Genomic DNA, 17702 nt, shown 5'->3' with positions numbered 1-17702 from the left:
ATAGTAGCATTGTTTATAATAGCAAAAAAAACAGGGATGATCTGCATGTAAGTATATCATTACCATGGAATACTATGCAGATATTTTTAAAAACTGACTCGGAAAGGCATATCGCTAAGTGAATTAAAGGCAAGTCACAGAAAAAATATTAAAATATGATATATTACGCCCTTGCCAATCTCTATATAGACATACTTTTTATCCATGCAAATGCATGGGGGGAAAATCTGGAAAGGCTATACCAAATAGTTAACATTGATTAAATGAAGTGAAAGGAGTAACTCCTAAGTTTTATTCCATTCACTTTTACTAGGAGTATACTCCAGCATACTTTTTTAAAGAGAAAAATACATTGATGAATATAATAATTACCAGCAGAAAAAGAGTGAGGTAGTAACAACACTTTACAGTTCACACCAGTTTAAAACCAAAAAAAAAATTACTTTTCAGTAAAACTAAGGCCAAGAACCACAGAAAGTGACAATCTTTGTATGAATCCCGAGTGTGATTTTCTTTTGAAGTTTTTTTTTTATAGAAAGTAAAAAGTACCCATAAATTTGTGGTCTGACCAACTGAATATCTTTCTTAGAGGGCTGACATCAATATAATGTCAACTTATGCTCCACAGGAAAGATTCTTCTTCAAAGTTCAAACAAGGAAGCCTGTATTTATTCTCCGTATAAAGCTGATACATTTCCTAGAGGGTGGAAACCTGGTTTTGGCAATATCAAATTATCCCTCTCAGTCTGCTTCAGTCCTTGACATTCACTCGTGTACTTTTCTGAGGACAGAATGAAAGAGAGAAGCATGGGATCCTTTCAAACCTGAAGTGCTACAGTCAATTATGTTTCAGTGGGCCTGTTGGTTTAGTTTCTGAAACACACATGATTCTCATGGATAGGCTTGTTTTGTTGAATACAAACACAAAATAAGAGAATAAACAAACACGAACTCATAAGAAGCACTGACACTCCACCACCCCTCTTGACTCTGACCTCTCAAATAAGTGAGCAAAACTGAAGACAAGCTTATTGTAAGCAGGAAAAGTACAAGGATGGAGATGGGACCAAGGGCGGGGTGATATTATACACTGAATATGCAGTAGTAGGCCCCTTCCAACATCAGATGGAGGTCTTTTTGCTGCTTTCTCTCATCTCCTATGCAAACTTGAAATAATACTTTTTCATAAACCATTATTATAATGGATGTTCTTTCTACGAGACAGAGTTGAGTAAACTCCAGGGATAAATAAAATGATATACACTCAGAAGAAATGAAATGAACATTCTGGAGCAACAGCCTAGACCTATTAAATTTCCACACATGGATCATTTCAGTAGGATGGAGATCCAGAATGGAAGATAGCAAAAATTTGGTTTCTAAGACACCCTAAGAAGATAAATTAAAAAGAGATGACAGAGCAATAATTATAATTAAAAAATTAAGAACATAAAGTACTTGAAATACTACACCCATACATTTTCCACTGAGTTTAAAGAGATGTTAACACTTTCACCATGGTAGTTTACGTTTTTCTTTAAAGAAATAAAATTTTGTAAAGATGAGCTTCTCCATCCCTCCTTCCCCGGTAAGCCATGCCCGTTAGTTCCTGTGCTGTCCTTTCAATTCATGCTCTTGTGTGTCTCCATCACCTCATTTATTCTTGGCTTCAGTGGTTTATAAAACCATACGTAAGTGATATCATAACCATATAATCATATAATCATCATTTTTGTTTCTGAGACTTATCCATCTTGCTACATTAATTGCTATATAGCATTTTGTGTATTATTAACCCACCAGTAATTGATCCACGTCGCTACAATTAGGTGTATACTACTTTTTCGTATTACAAACACTGAAATATGTTTCATTGTGCACCTGTGAAAAAAGCAATAATTATTATGTATAAAATCTTAAAGCAAATCTAAAACTAGAAAATAAAAATCAGCTAATCTGGACACTAAACAGAGTATCTACTACACAGTGGTCAGCTGAATGTCTATTTTACAATGGCCCCAAAGGAATAACTGTTTTCCATCTCAGGTGCATCTTTCTTCTTTCATATTTTAAGAAACTAAAAATTCCTCACAAAGTGAATAAATAATATGTCTTTCAGTCCTAAGAATTACTACCCAAAGTACCAAGACGACTGTATTTGTGTGTGCGCACGTGTGCACACATTACTTGCAGCCTCTTCATCCTTCATTTACTTTCTTTTTAAATCTGGTGGATGAGGAGATTCCAGTTATTTCTGTAAAGGAGGGAATTGAGCAGTTCAGAAAATATATTTCTCTGAAGAAATGAGAGCTTGTAAAAGTGACCAGAAAAGTTAAACAGAAAGTAGGAGAGAAGATACTTTATTGCAGCATTATTTCCAAACTGAAGCCTTCAGTGTACCTTCATACCTTGCTGGTAGGAAAGTAAAATAGTACAGTCATTTTGGAAAACAGTTTGGCAGTTCTTTAAAAAGTTAAATTAAACACAGAGTTACCACACGACCCAACAACTCCATCTAGGTATATAACCAGGAGACTTGAAAACATATGTCCACACAAAAACTTGTATATGAATGTTCGTAGCAGCATTATTCATAGGGCAAAGATGGAAACAAGTCAAATGTCCATCAAATTATGAATACAAATATAAGCAAAAATGTGCCGTTATTTATACAGTGGAATAGCATTCAGTTATAAAAAGGAATAAGTATGGTACATCCTATAACATGGATAAACCTTGAAAACCTACTAAATGAAAGAAGCCAGACACAAAAGGCCACATATTGTATGAATTCATTGATAAGAATTGGCCAGAATAGGATATTACATAGAGAAAGGGAATAGATTAACCCCAGGGGCTGGGGGAGTAAGGAATGAGGAGTGATTGCTGATAGGTACAAGGTTTCTTTATGGGGTGATGAAAATGTCCTAGAACTAAATAGTGGTGATGGTTGCACAATACACTAAAACCCACAGAGCTGTACATTTTTAAAGGATGAACTTTATGGTGTGTAAGTTATATCTCAATTTTTTTAATAAAAAAAAGAAAGGTAAAAACTAATTTCTTACGGGAAATCTTGACATGAGAAAAAACAAATCCATACATCAAATATGAAAGCATATCATATGAACAGACATAAATGCATCTCAACAAATTCTGATATGATGAAAAACACGTGAACATTTCAGTGGTGTTACTACTGAGGAAGGTAATCATTATTCTGGCAAAGAGTTACTGCTTCGAAGACACAGAAGTCAAGAGAATTGCCAGTGGAGAGAAAGATCTAGATCAAGAATCTGGTTTTAACACTTTCCAACTGTGTGGCCTTGGACAAGCCAGGTAATCTTTCCATGACTCAGTTTCCCTTCCTGTAGAATAGGAATAATAACCTCACAAAAGTTCTTATAAACCTACTAAACAAAGCAACATATGTAAAGGGCTCAGCAAACTGCCACGGACAAAGTAAGCACTCAGCTATTTAACTACACAGAAATAGGTTACCACCAAATATGTACCCAAAATATAAATATAAAGAAAAAATAATTAACAGGGATATCATGTGTGTAGGAAGGCCATGGAGCAGGAATGTGGCACATGAGGAGACCAGCTTGAAAAAAACAAGAAATATGAAAAATAAAATTTATCCCTATTTTTTTCACATTCCAACTTTTGAGGATAGTTTCATTATAGCTTATTTAAAAGTTAATTATCTCTTAATCACAAAGAGATTTTTACTGAATTGAAGACTGGGCCTTCTATACATTGAAAAAGCCAGTGGAACACAATACTGTAAATCAACTATACTTCAATTAAAAAGAAAAAAAGAAAAAGAAAAAGTCAGTGGGACACTGTTCCAGTGGAAGATACTGGTCACTAAAGAGTGGCTTATCAGGAGTTCTCATATTTTGTGGTGTTTCTTCACCTGGAAGGCCAGTAAATATGCAGACTCCTAAGCCCCATCCCAGAGATTCTGATCTGGGATAGAGCCTCAGAATCTCATTTCCAACCAGCTCTTGGGTGATGCTGATGCTTCTGGTCCAAGGACCAGACTTTACGGAGCACTGGCTTGGATAACACAACATTCTAATTGCTCAGTTCCTTTAAAAAGAAAAATGTGAATTATCTCACTTTGGGGCAGGTTTCAGGAACTATGATTACCTTGGAATAAAAGGAAGAAACAGGGTGATTAAAAGTAACAGCTAGCATTTACTAAGTGCTTACTTACATATGAAGCATTATTCTAAAAATCCTGCATAGCTTTATTTAATCTAATCCTCCTAGCCACCTTATGAGGTAGATACACATATCCTATCCCCATTTTATAAATGAGGATAGTGAGCCCCACAGAGGTTGAGCAATTTGTCCAATATAATATAGTCTGTGTGTTTTGCCATATATGCACTGCTGAAATTTTTAAAATCCAGTAGAATCCATAATATCTACTTGCTGATATAATTGTATATATATGTGTCACATGTGTGTATCAGATAAAGATAAAGGAGAGATTATTCTTTGTAAGTCACAAATTCTAGAATTATGAAAATGAGAAAAGGATCATTTCACTGAAAAGCCGTAATTTCTCTTTTCTATTGTACAAACATATATTAATCTTCTTTTTCAAAAGGTAATCACTCTTCTCTTAAAAGAAACATTTAATGAATTTCATATAATCTGACTTCACAGAACTGAAATTATCTTTCTCTAGCCACTTCCTCTTTAATTAAGGACAACAATAGCCAAAATTCCTAGAAGACAAATTTTAACTTTTATTTTAAAATCAACTAGTGATAGAAGCGCTTATGAATCAAAACTATTTTAAACATCATTTGGTTAATGAAGGATCTTCTACTGAAAGATTAATGAGTAAAGATTACATACCTTGTTTTTAAAATAAACCTCAATTGGCAAAATGAAACCAGCATACCCAGATTCTTCTACTTTGTAAGGTGGATCTTTGCACACTGCAACATTAAAAAAAGAAAAAAAGTGAGATGAGATTAATAGGCAAAAAGACATTCTTCTTTCCTTTAAAAACAAGAAAAAAAAATCCCATCCTACCACCTACATCATTCTCAATTTTCACAGCCCTTTGCCAAGCCCCAGCTAACTCTCTGATTTGTTCTTTACTTCTTGTTCAGAATCTACAATAATAATATCCCTATGTAAATCAAATACATAAGTTATTTATTCAAATCTTGATGGGGGATAGTCCATCACAGTCAACCATGGTCATGAATGACTGGACTTTAGTGGTTATCACCCTGCTCTAACACTTTAGGGAAACTGAGGACAGCACCTTGTGACTGAAAGCTTGAAAACAACTATAAGTTACCTAGCAAACATATTATCTATGTCTAGTCTTTGATGGACATCACTCTACCCTAAACCCCTCAGTTCTCTGAGATATCCTAATTTCCGTACCAAAAGGTGGCAGGACCACCCTCCTTCCTTAGAAAAATCCCAAACCCAGTGTCTCCCAATGTTATTGGTGTTCATTAAGACTCATTATCCCCCATTACCCCCCAAAGGAATACTTACTGAAATACTGCAATACATACAAACACTTCAAATCTATTCACACCATAAGAATACATAAGAAACAATAAGGCTTTTGTATTCTTATGAAGAAAGACTTATTTAGACAAGACTATTTAGGCAAGCTCTTGGGAAATGAGAGAGATGCCCTAAGAAGCTAAATATGATTTCACCCCACTAAAATTTCCATTAAATCAAAACCAGTTGCAAGCCAACTGAGCTATTCTAGTTAAGACTGCATTCTGGTAGTAAGTATCACAAAGAATTAAAAATGTACATGTTGAACATCAAGGCCATATACCACATAGCACATAACCTGGTAGCCCAAGTCCACTTCAGCAGGGCTCCAGTCTGCCTTTTAAACCCTTCCTCCTTTTGCCACCCACCAATCCTCCTATGCTTCATTCAATTGCATCAATTCCCCCAAAACATGCCCAGTATTTCCCACCTATGCTCTGCCCTCTTTCCTTCCATCGCACTTTGATGCTACTCTTAGTATCCTCTGCTAGTTCAAATCTCAATTTCTTCACAAAGCCTTTCCAGACCACAGAGTACTATTCTCTCTTCTCCTTTTACCCTCCCAAAGAACTGTCTGAATCACTGATTTGACACTTAACAGACTTCCTTATTATCATATATTCAGGAACCTCATCTCTAATTCCCTTTCACTCCCCAAGGACAGAAACTTTTTTAAATTAATTTTTATTGGAGTATAATTGCTTTACAATGTTGTGTTAGTTTCTGCTGTACAGCAAAGTGAATCAGCTATACGTATACATATATCCCCTCTTTTTTTGGATTTCCTTCCCATTTAGGTCACCACAGAGCATTGAGCAGAGTTCCCTGGGCTATAGAGTAGGTTCTCATTAGTTATCTATTTTATACATAGTATCAATAGTGTATATATGTCAATCCCAATCTCCCAATTCATAAGGACAGAAACATTTACTCAGGAACATAAGGAGTGTCAAGGGCTCACGCACACCTGGGTGTCAATCCGGAATCCACCTCGAACTAGCCAGGCTACCTCTGGAAAGTTACTCCAGTTTTCTGAACCTCAGGTGCCTTGCCTGGACAGTGTGAGAACTAAACAAGGTGATGTATGTAAAAGACACAGGATAGGTCCTGGAACACATCAAGAAGTGACAGAAGTAAGGCAGGAAATCTAACCTGTAAATACCCAATTGTCATGTAAACCTTTCGGATGAAAATAGAAAGGAGAAAACAAGTACAGAGCCCTGGATTTGGATTAGAAGACTCAGTTCCACAGCCCTGGACTAAGGATTCTCTAGACAGCTCTCTAGTTCTATTCCCTTTATTTTTTAATTTATTTTTAATTTTTGGCTGCGTTGGGTCTTCGTGACTGCACGTGGGCTTTCTCCAGTTGCGGCGAGCGGTGGCTTCTCTTGCTGCAGAGCACGGGCTCTAGGTGTGCGGGCCTCAGTAGTCGTGGCATACGGGCTCAACAGTTGTGGCTCACAGGCTCCAGTAGTTGTGGCACACGGGCTTAGTTACTCCGTGGCATGTGGGATCTTCCCGGACCAGGGCACCCTGCACTGGCAGGTGGATTCTTAACCACTGTGCCACCAGGGAAGCCCCCATTCCCTTTAAAAGAGAGAACACCATCTACACATTGTAAGCATGGCTATCAAGACTCAAGAAGATTATATATGTGGGGAAATACAAGTCTGAGGCATTTTTAATGCAGAGGATGATGATGATGTACTTGAAAATTGGTTAGACACTCTATGAATACAAATATGATTACAAAGAGGTATACTGAAGACAGGATTTTAACACTTGGCAGTCTCCTGTAGCCCACCTTAGGAAAATTTCCCCAAACTGACATCAGAAGAAGTAAATGATGATGAATGAGGCATCTCACCTGACCTTACAAGTTTCTCTAATAAAAAATGAAAAAGCAAAAGGACTCAGAGTGGCTTCAGCCCTGCATCCATTGACCACCTGCCAACCTATCATGAATATTCAAATACCCTGAACACTGAGCAGAGTGCCACTAAATGCATGAGCACCCCACCCTAGCTAGAAAGATAGCATTACATCCATGACATTTCCAGGCTGCAGAGCCCCTTTTCAGAACAGCAGTTTCAGTGTCCAGGTTGCTTGGGATTAATCATGCCAATGCCATTCGAAGGAAGTTTATTCTGTGGGCTGCTGTACATGCCAGAGAAGTTGTAGCTGTTCCTCTATACACCCTTTTGTACAGTTCATTTTCTCTATTCTGCATGCAAAATGCTCCTATTATAGAAAACAGCTGTTAGTGAGCACATCTTATAGTTGAAGGTCTTAAATTTTTTCCCCACCCTTTAAAGGAAATGATCTGTTATGTATTACTATTCCAAAGAAGTCTAGTTTTATAAGAAACTGTTTACCAACTCATACCTCAATTATTTTTAAATGCAGTATTTTCATAAATAACGTCTGTTGAGCACCCTGAGTTCTCAATTAGAAGCAAACAATAGAAACATTTTATTCACAATAAACACGACAGAAAAGCAGTAGCAATGCAAATACAAACTTACAGTTCTAATCTGAAAAAAGGTCAAATTAGGAGAAGTAGTTTATTTATTCGACTGTTTTATAATCAGAATCATTAACATGAGTTTCTAACCTTAAGGATCTATTAAGATCTATGTAATAAAAGGCCAAATGTCATAAGTTACTGAAGGGATACCCATCTATAGGAAGCCATCACATTTTTTTAGGTGACAATAAAATGGGAGGACTCATATTCATTCTTTAAACTATGCACATTAATTCAGTAGAAATCACTGGGAACTCTTATTCCTGTCAAAATCCAGCCAAAATTCTGAGATGTTGGCTCTCTCAGAACGTCTCTCTGTTCCTCTTCCAAGCTTCTCTTGTTGCACTTATCAGGCAGCCTGATAACGTTACCACCTCTCAGACTCCTCACTAGACTGAGCGACTTGAGGTCAGCAACCTCACCATTATTATCTGAGCACCGAATTGAATTTCTTAAAGATTTCTTAAAGATTCATGCCACTCTTGAGTTTGTGGTTAGCAGATGCAAACTAGTATATATAGGATGGATAAACAACAAGGTCCTACTGTATAGCACAGGGAACTATGTTCAGTATCCTGTGATAAACCATAATGGAAAAGAATATAAAAAACAATGTATGTATATGTATAACTGAATCACTTTGCTGTACAACAGAAATTAACACAACACTGTGAATCAACTATACTTCAATTTAAAAAAAAAAGGATTCATGCCACTCTTCACTGATCTACCGTTGCTAAAGAAGTTGCTTTCTACAAGCAGCAATGATTTGACATTAGCCAGTCAAATTCTTCTCCAAACTCCCTACAAGCAAAATAATCTTTTAAAAATTGGTAGAGGTGATAGAAAGTGTTGCCACAGAGAAGTAGTCTCTTGAAAGCTGAGTATCTAATGTGGGACTGGTTCTAATTCTATAGTGCCAAATTTTAAGAAATTGAGTTAACAAATTGGGCCAGAAGATCTCCAACATCATTTTGAAACTAACACTATAGAGCCATAAATAACATTTCCCTTTTCCTCTCCTTCTGCACATTACTACTCATGTACTCCAAGGCTCGAACTAGAAGACATTTTCAAAACTCCATGCAGATCTACCCACAAACAACACCCAGAATTTAGGCCTGAGAGGAACAGACCAAAGTTTTCATAAATAATGAGTAGTTGGGCTTTTTTTCCCCCGCTAAAATAGCTTTTCAAAATAATAGGCACAATATAAACCCATATACATAGTATTTAGAATGATGTTAACTATATACATTGACCATTAATCTATTTAATTTTTAAGTTGAGTGGAAAATATACAAAAAGAAGAAAAACACATGAAAAGGAAAAAAAGCCATGATTTGGTTAGCCTGGAATACGTCAAATCCTTACTTATTACCTGAGATTTTTAATATTAATCCTCTAGGAGAAAAAGGCTTGAAAAATAGCTATGCTTGATACAAAGAAATAAATGCTCCTTACATGAATAAACGAATTTGTGCTTATATAATGTTATATATACAATAAGTAAACTTAATTTATTAAAATATCTAATTTTTAGCACCAAAAACAAAAAACAAGAAAAAGAAAGAAAAGAACAAACTCCTCCAGATCCACAAGACCATCATGTAATAAGCTTTAGAAAATATCATTAGGCAACAGCTTTTTCCCAAATCCTTAGGAAAATAGCTGGCAGATTCCTCTCCAGAGCCTCTCTCCAGTCTATTTGCTTAGACACTAGACTTTACACACATCTGAATACTTTTGATAAGGACATGGCCCAGTTGCCCATTGATAATTATTGCTTTTACTTTATTTACAGTGCAGAGCCCTCCCACACGAAACTCTCTATATATACAGACTGGTTATTACCATGGCTCTGTGCCCAATGTCCCTTCTAGCTTCAGCATTTTGGACTCCTTCTCTTCCTGCTTCAGTTCCACCACATCAGAGCCCCTAAGAAAAGTGAAGCAGGGTACTACATGGCCGTCTTGCTGCCCCTGTTCTGTGCGTCTGGAAGTCCAAAGACTAACATCTAGCAGTCTGGGCATCACCCTGCCACCGAACATGGCCCAGCCTTTACACTCCTGACATCTTGAAAAGAACAAAAATCAACAGTTGGATTTTATTTTTGTTTTTATAAGCTCACACATGCACGCGCACACACCACACACACACACACACATCACACACACACACAGAGATTCTGCCATTGCTTCTATTCAGCCCATTTCAAAACAGGTATTTCCAAATAACAAAAAATGCTTTCCCCCTTTGTGTCACTTCCTCATTTCCCTGAAAAAGGATTAAAGATAACATCGCACAATTTTTGAATTGTATTGTTGAGTTGTTTTCACCTTGTTGACTTTTTTAAAAATTCAAATTCAATTGTGAAAATCTAATTGTTTCCTATGCAATAAAGAACTGTGGCCACACAAGATAACTGTCTAAGTAACTTTCATGAAGTTACAAAGAAACAAACCAGATACAGTTAGCTAACTAGGCAGATGTAAAACACATGTCTACCTCCTCAGGATTCACCATTTAAGGACCAACTCAAACAGACCTCCTCGGGAGAGCCTTCTGTCAATACTCCAAAACAAAAATGGCACTGTCCCTCTTCTGGGTTCAACCTTTTTTCTCACTGATCCTATTAGCAAATCCTAATATATATGCTACTATCAAGCCCCATCCTCACCCTAGATTAAATCTGTGCTTTCCAAGGGCTAAGGTTGTATCTCAGGACTCTTTCCATCTCTGAACACAGCCCACCCTTTATGAAATTGAGTAGAATCAATGAAACGTAATTTTAGTATGACCTCAAAGGAAGAGATGGAGCAAGCCTGGCAGCTGACAAGAAATGCCTGGGTGGCAAACAGAAAGTATGAGCAAAAGGCATTAGGAAAGTAACAGCATAGTGGAACAGTCAGTATAAGAAGAAACACTGAAAATGATGAATAAAAAAACAGATAATATGGATAAAGTTTATACTTCTATAGCGAACTCATACCATACACACTCAGAAACTCACATCGAAACTCAGGGAGGGTAAAAATGTAAAACATATAAAAGAGGAATCATTAATTTTGAATGTTACACTAAACTCCTAGATTTGGAATAAGAGTTCAAGACTCCAAATTGGCTATGTTAGAAATCTTGATGATGATACATAAAAATGACTTCATTGGTTAGTAATTTGGAATCTTTATATATAGACTCAGAATATCCATGGCTCTCTCTCCAGGCAGTGGGGAAAAAGAGAGGATTTTTTTTTACATGTATGCACGTTTTCAGTTTTAGAAGGAGTTGCGTCACTAGCTCATCTAGCTGAGGTTAAGTCAATACATTTCATCTGGAGAAAATATAACCATGATATTAAAATAAGACCACCTTCATAATCATTTCTTCAAGGAACACATACAAATAAGTCAACAAAATACAGGGAGTGCCCAAAACTATATAACATTACAAACTGTCAGGAAATATTAAATATAAGTCTTCAAGCTTACATCTTGCACTAAAATTCATAGCACTACCACCAACCTGTCCCAAGTTCCCTCAGTGTAACTCAGTATACAGCATTGCTTCAAATGATTGGCCTAGTGGAAATACATACCGGGCTAATCTGATAAGAAAGAGTAAAATTGTATCTTCAGAGAAAGTTCAACTTAGAGACAGACCTAAATTTTTATTGAAAATTATTAAATTGAAAAATCTTAATATTTCTATCTTAAGGAGACCACCCCTTTTTTTTTTTTTTTTTTTTTTTTTGCGGTACGCGGGCCTCTCACTGTTGTGGCCTCTCCCGTTGCGGAGCACAGGCTCCGGACGCGCAGGCTCAGTGGCCACGGCTCACGGGCCCAGCCGCTCCGCGGCACGTGGGATCTTCCCGGACCAGGGCACGAACCCATGTCCCCTGCATCGTCAGGCTGACTCTCAACCACTGCGCCATCAGGGAAGCCCGAGACCACCACTTTTACAGTTAAACCTTGGGCAAAATATTTTTCAGAATACCGTATTTCATTAAGTCCATCTGGAAAAGCAATGTTAGCTACATGGAAAATGGTCTTCTAGGGAAATAACTAAGATCCTTCCAATATTTGGCAGGAGCATCTTCATTTCAGTGTGTACTACTACATCAAAAAAATTGGTCATCAGAACTGTTGGTGGGAATGTAAACTGGTGCAGCCACTGTGGAAAACAGTATGCAGGTTCCTCAAAAAACTGAAAATAGAACTACCATATGATCCAGCAATTCCAACCCTAGGTATATATCCAAAGAAAACAAAACCACTAATTGGAAAAGATACATGCACACCAATGTTCACAGCAGCATTATTTACAATAGCCAAGATATGGAAGCAGCCTGAGTGTCCAACAACAGATGAATGGATAAAGAAGATGTGGCATATATATATACTGGAATACTACTCAGCCATAAAAAAGAATGAAACTTTGCTATTTGCAGCAACATGGATGGACCTGGAGGGTATTATGCTTGCTGAAATAAGTCAGAGAAAGACAAATACTGTATGTTATCACCTATATGTGGAATCTAAAATAGAAAACGAATGAATATAACAAAACAGAAACAGACTCACAGATACAGAGAACAAACCTGTGGTTACCAGTGGGGAGAGAAAAGGGGGAAGGGGCTTGATAAGGGTATGGGATTAAGAGGTACAAACTGCTATGTATAAAATAAATGTATGGGGCTTCCCTGGTGGCGCAGTGGTTGAGAGTCCGCCTGCCGATGCAGAGAGCGAGGGTTCGTGCCCCGGTCCGGGAGGATCCTACCTGCCGCGGAGCGGCTGGGTCCGTGAGCCATGGCCGCTGAGCCTGCGCGTCCCGAGCCTGTGCTCCGCAATGGGAGAGGCCACAACAGTGAGAGGCCCACGTACCACAAAAAAAAAAAAAAAATAAATGTATGCATAGAAGCTATAAGGAGATATTGTATAGCACAGGGAATATAGCCAATATTTTGTAATAACTTTAAATGGAGTATAATCTATAAAAGTTCTGAATCACTATGTTGTACATCTGAAACTAATACTGCTTTTCATTACTTAATCAAATATATAAAGAGCCATTGAAGAATCTCACTTCCTAAAATAATCCCCTCATGATTTCCGGAATAGCAGAAGTCAACAACCCTTGGGATAGTCCTCTGGCATCAAAGTTTTACCCAGTTTTATCCCAGGTTTTACACTTGGCCCTGCTATCACTAAGACTGATACTGCTTTTTGTTTAGAGGAAAAAAGGGAATATAATGTCTTCATTTATAAAATGATCCTATCTTCTCAATAATATTACCCTAATTAATTCAATTCAACAGGCACTATATAATCATAGGGCTACAAAGATAAGGTGGAATCTTGCTCTCAAGCAGATGACAGTCTAGCCAAAGACACTGTCCTCTAAGTGCAGGTTCTATTCTAGGGACATGAGATAGAGCGATAAACACAGCTGACATGGCCCCTGCACTTATTAACCTTATGTCCACTGTTAGGAGGCAGGGAGGGTGAGGAGGAGAGAAGAAAGAATACGCGTACAAGAAAATATCGAGAAACTATTAAGTGCTACGATGAAAATACAGCAGGCTGACATGAGGGAAATGGGAGAGTTCCTCTTTACTTTTTAGATGAATACACCCTCCCTGAGAAGGTGACATTTAAGCTGAGACCTCAAAATAAAAAAGGAGCAGGGTATGTGTTGGCCAGGCAGGAAAAAAGTGCTATTTATGTTGCTTACAGAGACAGATGTGTAAACAACCGAAAGAAAGCCTGCCTTTATACCTGCCTCCAGGGCTGCTTAGCCCCTTACCCGGATTTTCCTCTCTAGCTGAGGTGAAGGCTACTTCCTCCTTCCTGAACATTTTCTCCCATCCTGAATTCACCATTTAACACTCACATAGGTTTGGCTCTTATGACCTCACAATCTCATTTCTCAAATCTTAAATTCTCCCAATGCTACAAACTCCCAAGAAAACACTTTGCATCTACTTACAAAATCTTCGTTATGATTCTTCATCATGAAGGTTTTTTAGGTAGATATAATTCTTGGGAATTGTATAACCTAATCTTAAATAAGAGATTTTTTTTTAAGTATGTCCCTTGAAATAGAGTTCCTAAACACAGTACAGAAGGAAGCATCTGGACTAAGGAACGTCAACCCCCCAAAAGAAGTGGATTTTAAGTGCAATTTGAGAAAAAGAAAGATCACAATTGTAAAGCTACCTACTCAAGGGGAGGGAAACAGTGTTGCAAGGGAAAAAACTACGTGGGTCAAGGAGGAAAGGAAGAATACAAAAGTGATAACACTCAAAATATTAGAATACAGAGGTTACGATTTCCTCAAGCACTTCATATTAAAGGGATATTTTTCAGCTTAATTTTCTTCTTTTAGTAAGTGCACAATGTGTAAGAGCCACTTTTAAATGTGGTACACCCACCTCTTCTTGCATAGCATGCAATTTTTAATACTCGCCCTTTAAGTATTCAATGTAGAGGATTACGAACTGGTGTTACACACAAGAGAGCTATCAACTGCATTAGGGTGACAGAAGTGGCAATGTGTTATAAAATAAGTAAATATAATCAATTAAAGTTAAGACTCATTTTCTATTGAATTTGAAAAAAAATACAATAGCCTAAAAGATCACCTCAAACTAACTTCACAGGAACATCAAAAGATAATCATGCAAAAAAAGGTCAATGATCCAATTTTTCCCTTCTCAATTTTTGCTTTATTCCCTTTTCAGTAGGGGGGAAAAAATGCTTCCAGGGAAGGGATCAAAACTGTTCTAACTTTAGAGAAAGAGCTAAAAATAAGATTCCTTTTCAACATCGTGTGGACTCTACTTCGTTTTTTCTGTTTGGCATTGTGGCACAGAGATAGCCTATCCTAAGTATTCTAATTGATTTAAGCTCCATTAGATATTCCAACTGAAGACAGAATGAGGGTGATACTGATATGATGGCAACTGTTTAGACATAGTGCATACAAGAATGTGGTTCCTGTTCAGTCTGACAATCTTTCAATCTTCCCAAATAAACCAAGGAAAATTCTGTCTCTCCACTCTCCTAAAGCAAGGGTTTTCAGACTGTGTTCCAGAAAACCCTACACCCCAGCAGTGTGTATTGCTTTTACAAAAGCAATAGGGTGCTTGCCCCAAACAATGAAAATGTAAATAGCCTAAGGACCAATCCTGAGTTTTAGATACAGGATTAGGGTCCCTTCAGATTATGTGAAAAAAAAAAAGTAAGCCACTGCTAAAATAAAGTCTGACACCACTGCTCAAAAGTACATTATAAAAATTTAACTGTATCATTAAAGTAAATCTACTTTCACAGAGTATGATTTTTTGCTTGCACCTGCTGAACACAGAAGTGATCTACTGTTTTCTGTCTGTCCTGACTATAAAAGTGAGCTACACTGATTTCTCGCTGAGATTTGCAGTTCTGGTATGTCTTTTTGTTTGTTTGTTTGTTTGTTGCGGTATGCGGGCCTCTCACTGTTGTGGCCCCTCCCGCTGCAGAGCACAGGCTCCGGACGCGCAGGCTCAGTGGCCACGGCTCACGGGCCCAGCCGCTCCGCGGCATGTGGGATCTTCCCGGACCGGGGCACAAACCCGTGTCCCCTGCATCGGCAGGCGGACTCTCAACCACTGCGCCACCAGGGAAGCCCTCTGGTATGTCTTTGAGCTAAACAGAGACAGGGAGCAAGAGGAGAAAACCAGCTGCTACTCTTCTTATGGGGTCAAATGTTACAAAATACCCTCCGATTATCAAATGCAGTGCTAATTGCATGGTACCTCTCATGGCCTCTGAATTCCAGGAATTATTTAATAGGGGGAAATAGTACAAATATAAAAGAAAGAGAAATCAGAACAAACACAAAAACCATTAATAGTCAATATTATAGGTGGGAACTCACAAACTGAAAAGCTTAGGGAACAAACCAGGGAGAAGCAAAGAGGGAGTCAGTCATTGGGTTTCATTGTTGTGTGGTTAAAGAAAGCAGGTCTGGGGAGTTCCCTGGCGGTCCAGTGGTTAGGACTCTGCTCTTTCACTGCTGTGGCCCAGGTTTGATCCCTGGTCGGGTAACTAAGATCCTGCGAGGTGCAGCCAAAAGAAAAAAAAGAAAGCAGGTATGATATTGTCAAAAGGAGGAAGAAATTTTTAATGAGTAGTAATGATTCTAGGAAAAGATTATAGTCCAAGCAGGAGTATGAGGGAAACTTTCCACTGAATGGGTAACTGAAGTAGGTACTTCTTCGTGGTTCTTTTCAATCTCGAGATACAATACCAAGGAAACAAGTTTTCTAAGAGGAAGGTAAAGAAACAGGACATTGGTAAAGAATTTAGGAGCCAAGGGCTAGCTAGCAGCTTTACTCTTATTTGGGAATAACAGAGAATCACTTACTCTTTTAAGAATAGCAATGAAGGTATCCAAATAATGCCCAAGGCACACTGACTATTGCTCCAAATAAGCCAAGGAAAAGGGGAAGTGCAGAAATTAAGACTGAATATGAAGAAAGAGGAGGAAAAAGAGGCTGCAAGTTAAGATGATCCCAGAAATTACTACTGTATCCCAAATATAAGTGTGAGAATTCTCAAGTACATGGAATTCTCAGGTTTACCGTGGGAAGTGTAAAAATGTTTGCTAACTTAAAGCAAAGCCCCTTGAAAACTTCAGTTTAGTGGTAGGCGTCATTTTCTGACAGGAAATTATGTGTAATGTGGAAGCAGAAGAGCTTAGAGGTCGAGAGCCAGGGGTTTTGAGAACCCCTTGGTTCAAATCCCACCTTGGACACTGGCATAATACATCCTATTCTCTCGGTTATAAAATGGAGCTAATGCTATTACCTATATCATACCATTCATTAAGCTTTAAGAGGTCATCCACCACGCTAAAGGCATAAATGAGATAATCCCTATAAAGCTTGAGAACACTTTCTGGAAACTAGAAATCATCTACTAATCTAACAGTAGTCAAACACAAACCATAAGCATTAGAGAACTTCTTTTGAACTTTCCCCCAAATCTGTCCAAAGAACAGATTTAAATTTACATACTTACCCTCAGTTTAATTAAGCATTCTTCTATCTGGTTTTATTTTTGGCCTTAGGGATTCTTGACAGGGATATATGAAAAAGTAAAATATTCTTCACTTTGGAATTCTTTTGGCTCAACCCACCACTAAAAGCACTAGCCGGTGGTTCACAAAGTCAGCCCACCTTCAAACTCATGAAGCCCAAACTAGCGCATATTATGAAAAAGCTGTAAATAAAGTTTCCAAGGTTATGTATTATAAAGCAGTAACTGAAATACTGCAATAAAACAAACCAACAGAAAATAGAAATGCAATCTGAGTTTGAGTCCTGTGGGGTAGTAACAGATAAATTAGCAAGGAATCAAGAGACGTGGTCCTGGCTCCATTTCTACCACAAATTTGCCATCTGACCTTTGGAGAGTCCCTTTCACCACTCACCCCAGAGGCAGCTTCTAGATCTACAATTCTGTTATTCCAAAGACAAGTCATACGTGCCACTTCTAAGTTGAAGGCAAATGCATTTTGTTTTTTAGGATCTTCATTTAAGCATAAAACAACTATCAGCTAAAATACCACATCTGCTATA

General features: G+C 37.8%; 1 protein-coding gene across 3 annotated transcripts in view; it reads right to left on the bottom strand.

Moving 5' to 3' along the window:
- Window positions 1-17702, bottom strand: part of MLLT3 (MLLT3 super elongation complex subunit) — a 253030-nt gene that overhangs the window by 105261 nt on the left and 130067 nt on the right. For all 3 annotated transcript variants that reach the window (XM_081236798.1, XM_081236800.1, XM_081236799.1), the window contains exon 3: window positions 4879-4961. In XM_081236798.1, the coding sequence (XP_081092924.1) occupies window positions 4879-4961 (83 nt within the window). The remainder of the gene's footprint in view (window positions 1-4878; window positions 4962-17702) is intronic.

Source organism: Mesoplodon bidens, assembly GCF_964165515.1.
Source record: "Mesoplodon bidens genome assembly, chromosome: 6".
Taxonomy (NCBI): domain Eukaryota; kingdom Metazoa; phylum Chordata; class Mammalia; order Artiodactyla; family Ziphiidae; genus Mesoplodon; species Mesoplodon bidens.
This window is presented reverse-complemented; position numbering and strand designations above follow the sequence as displayed.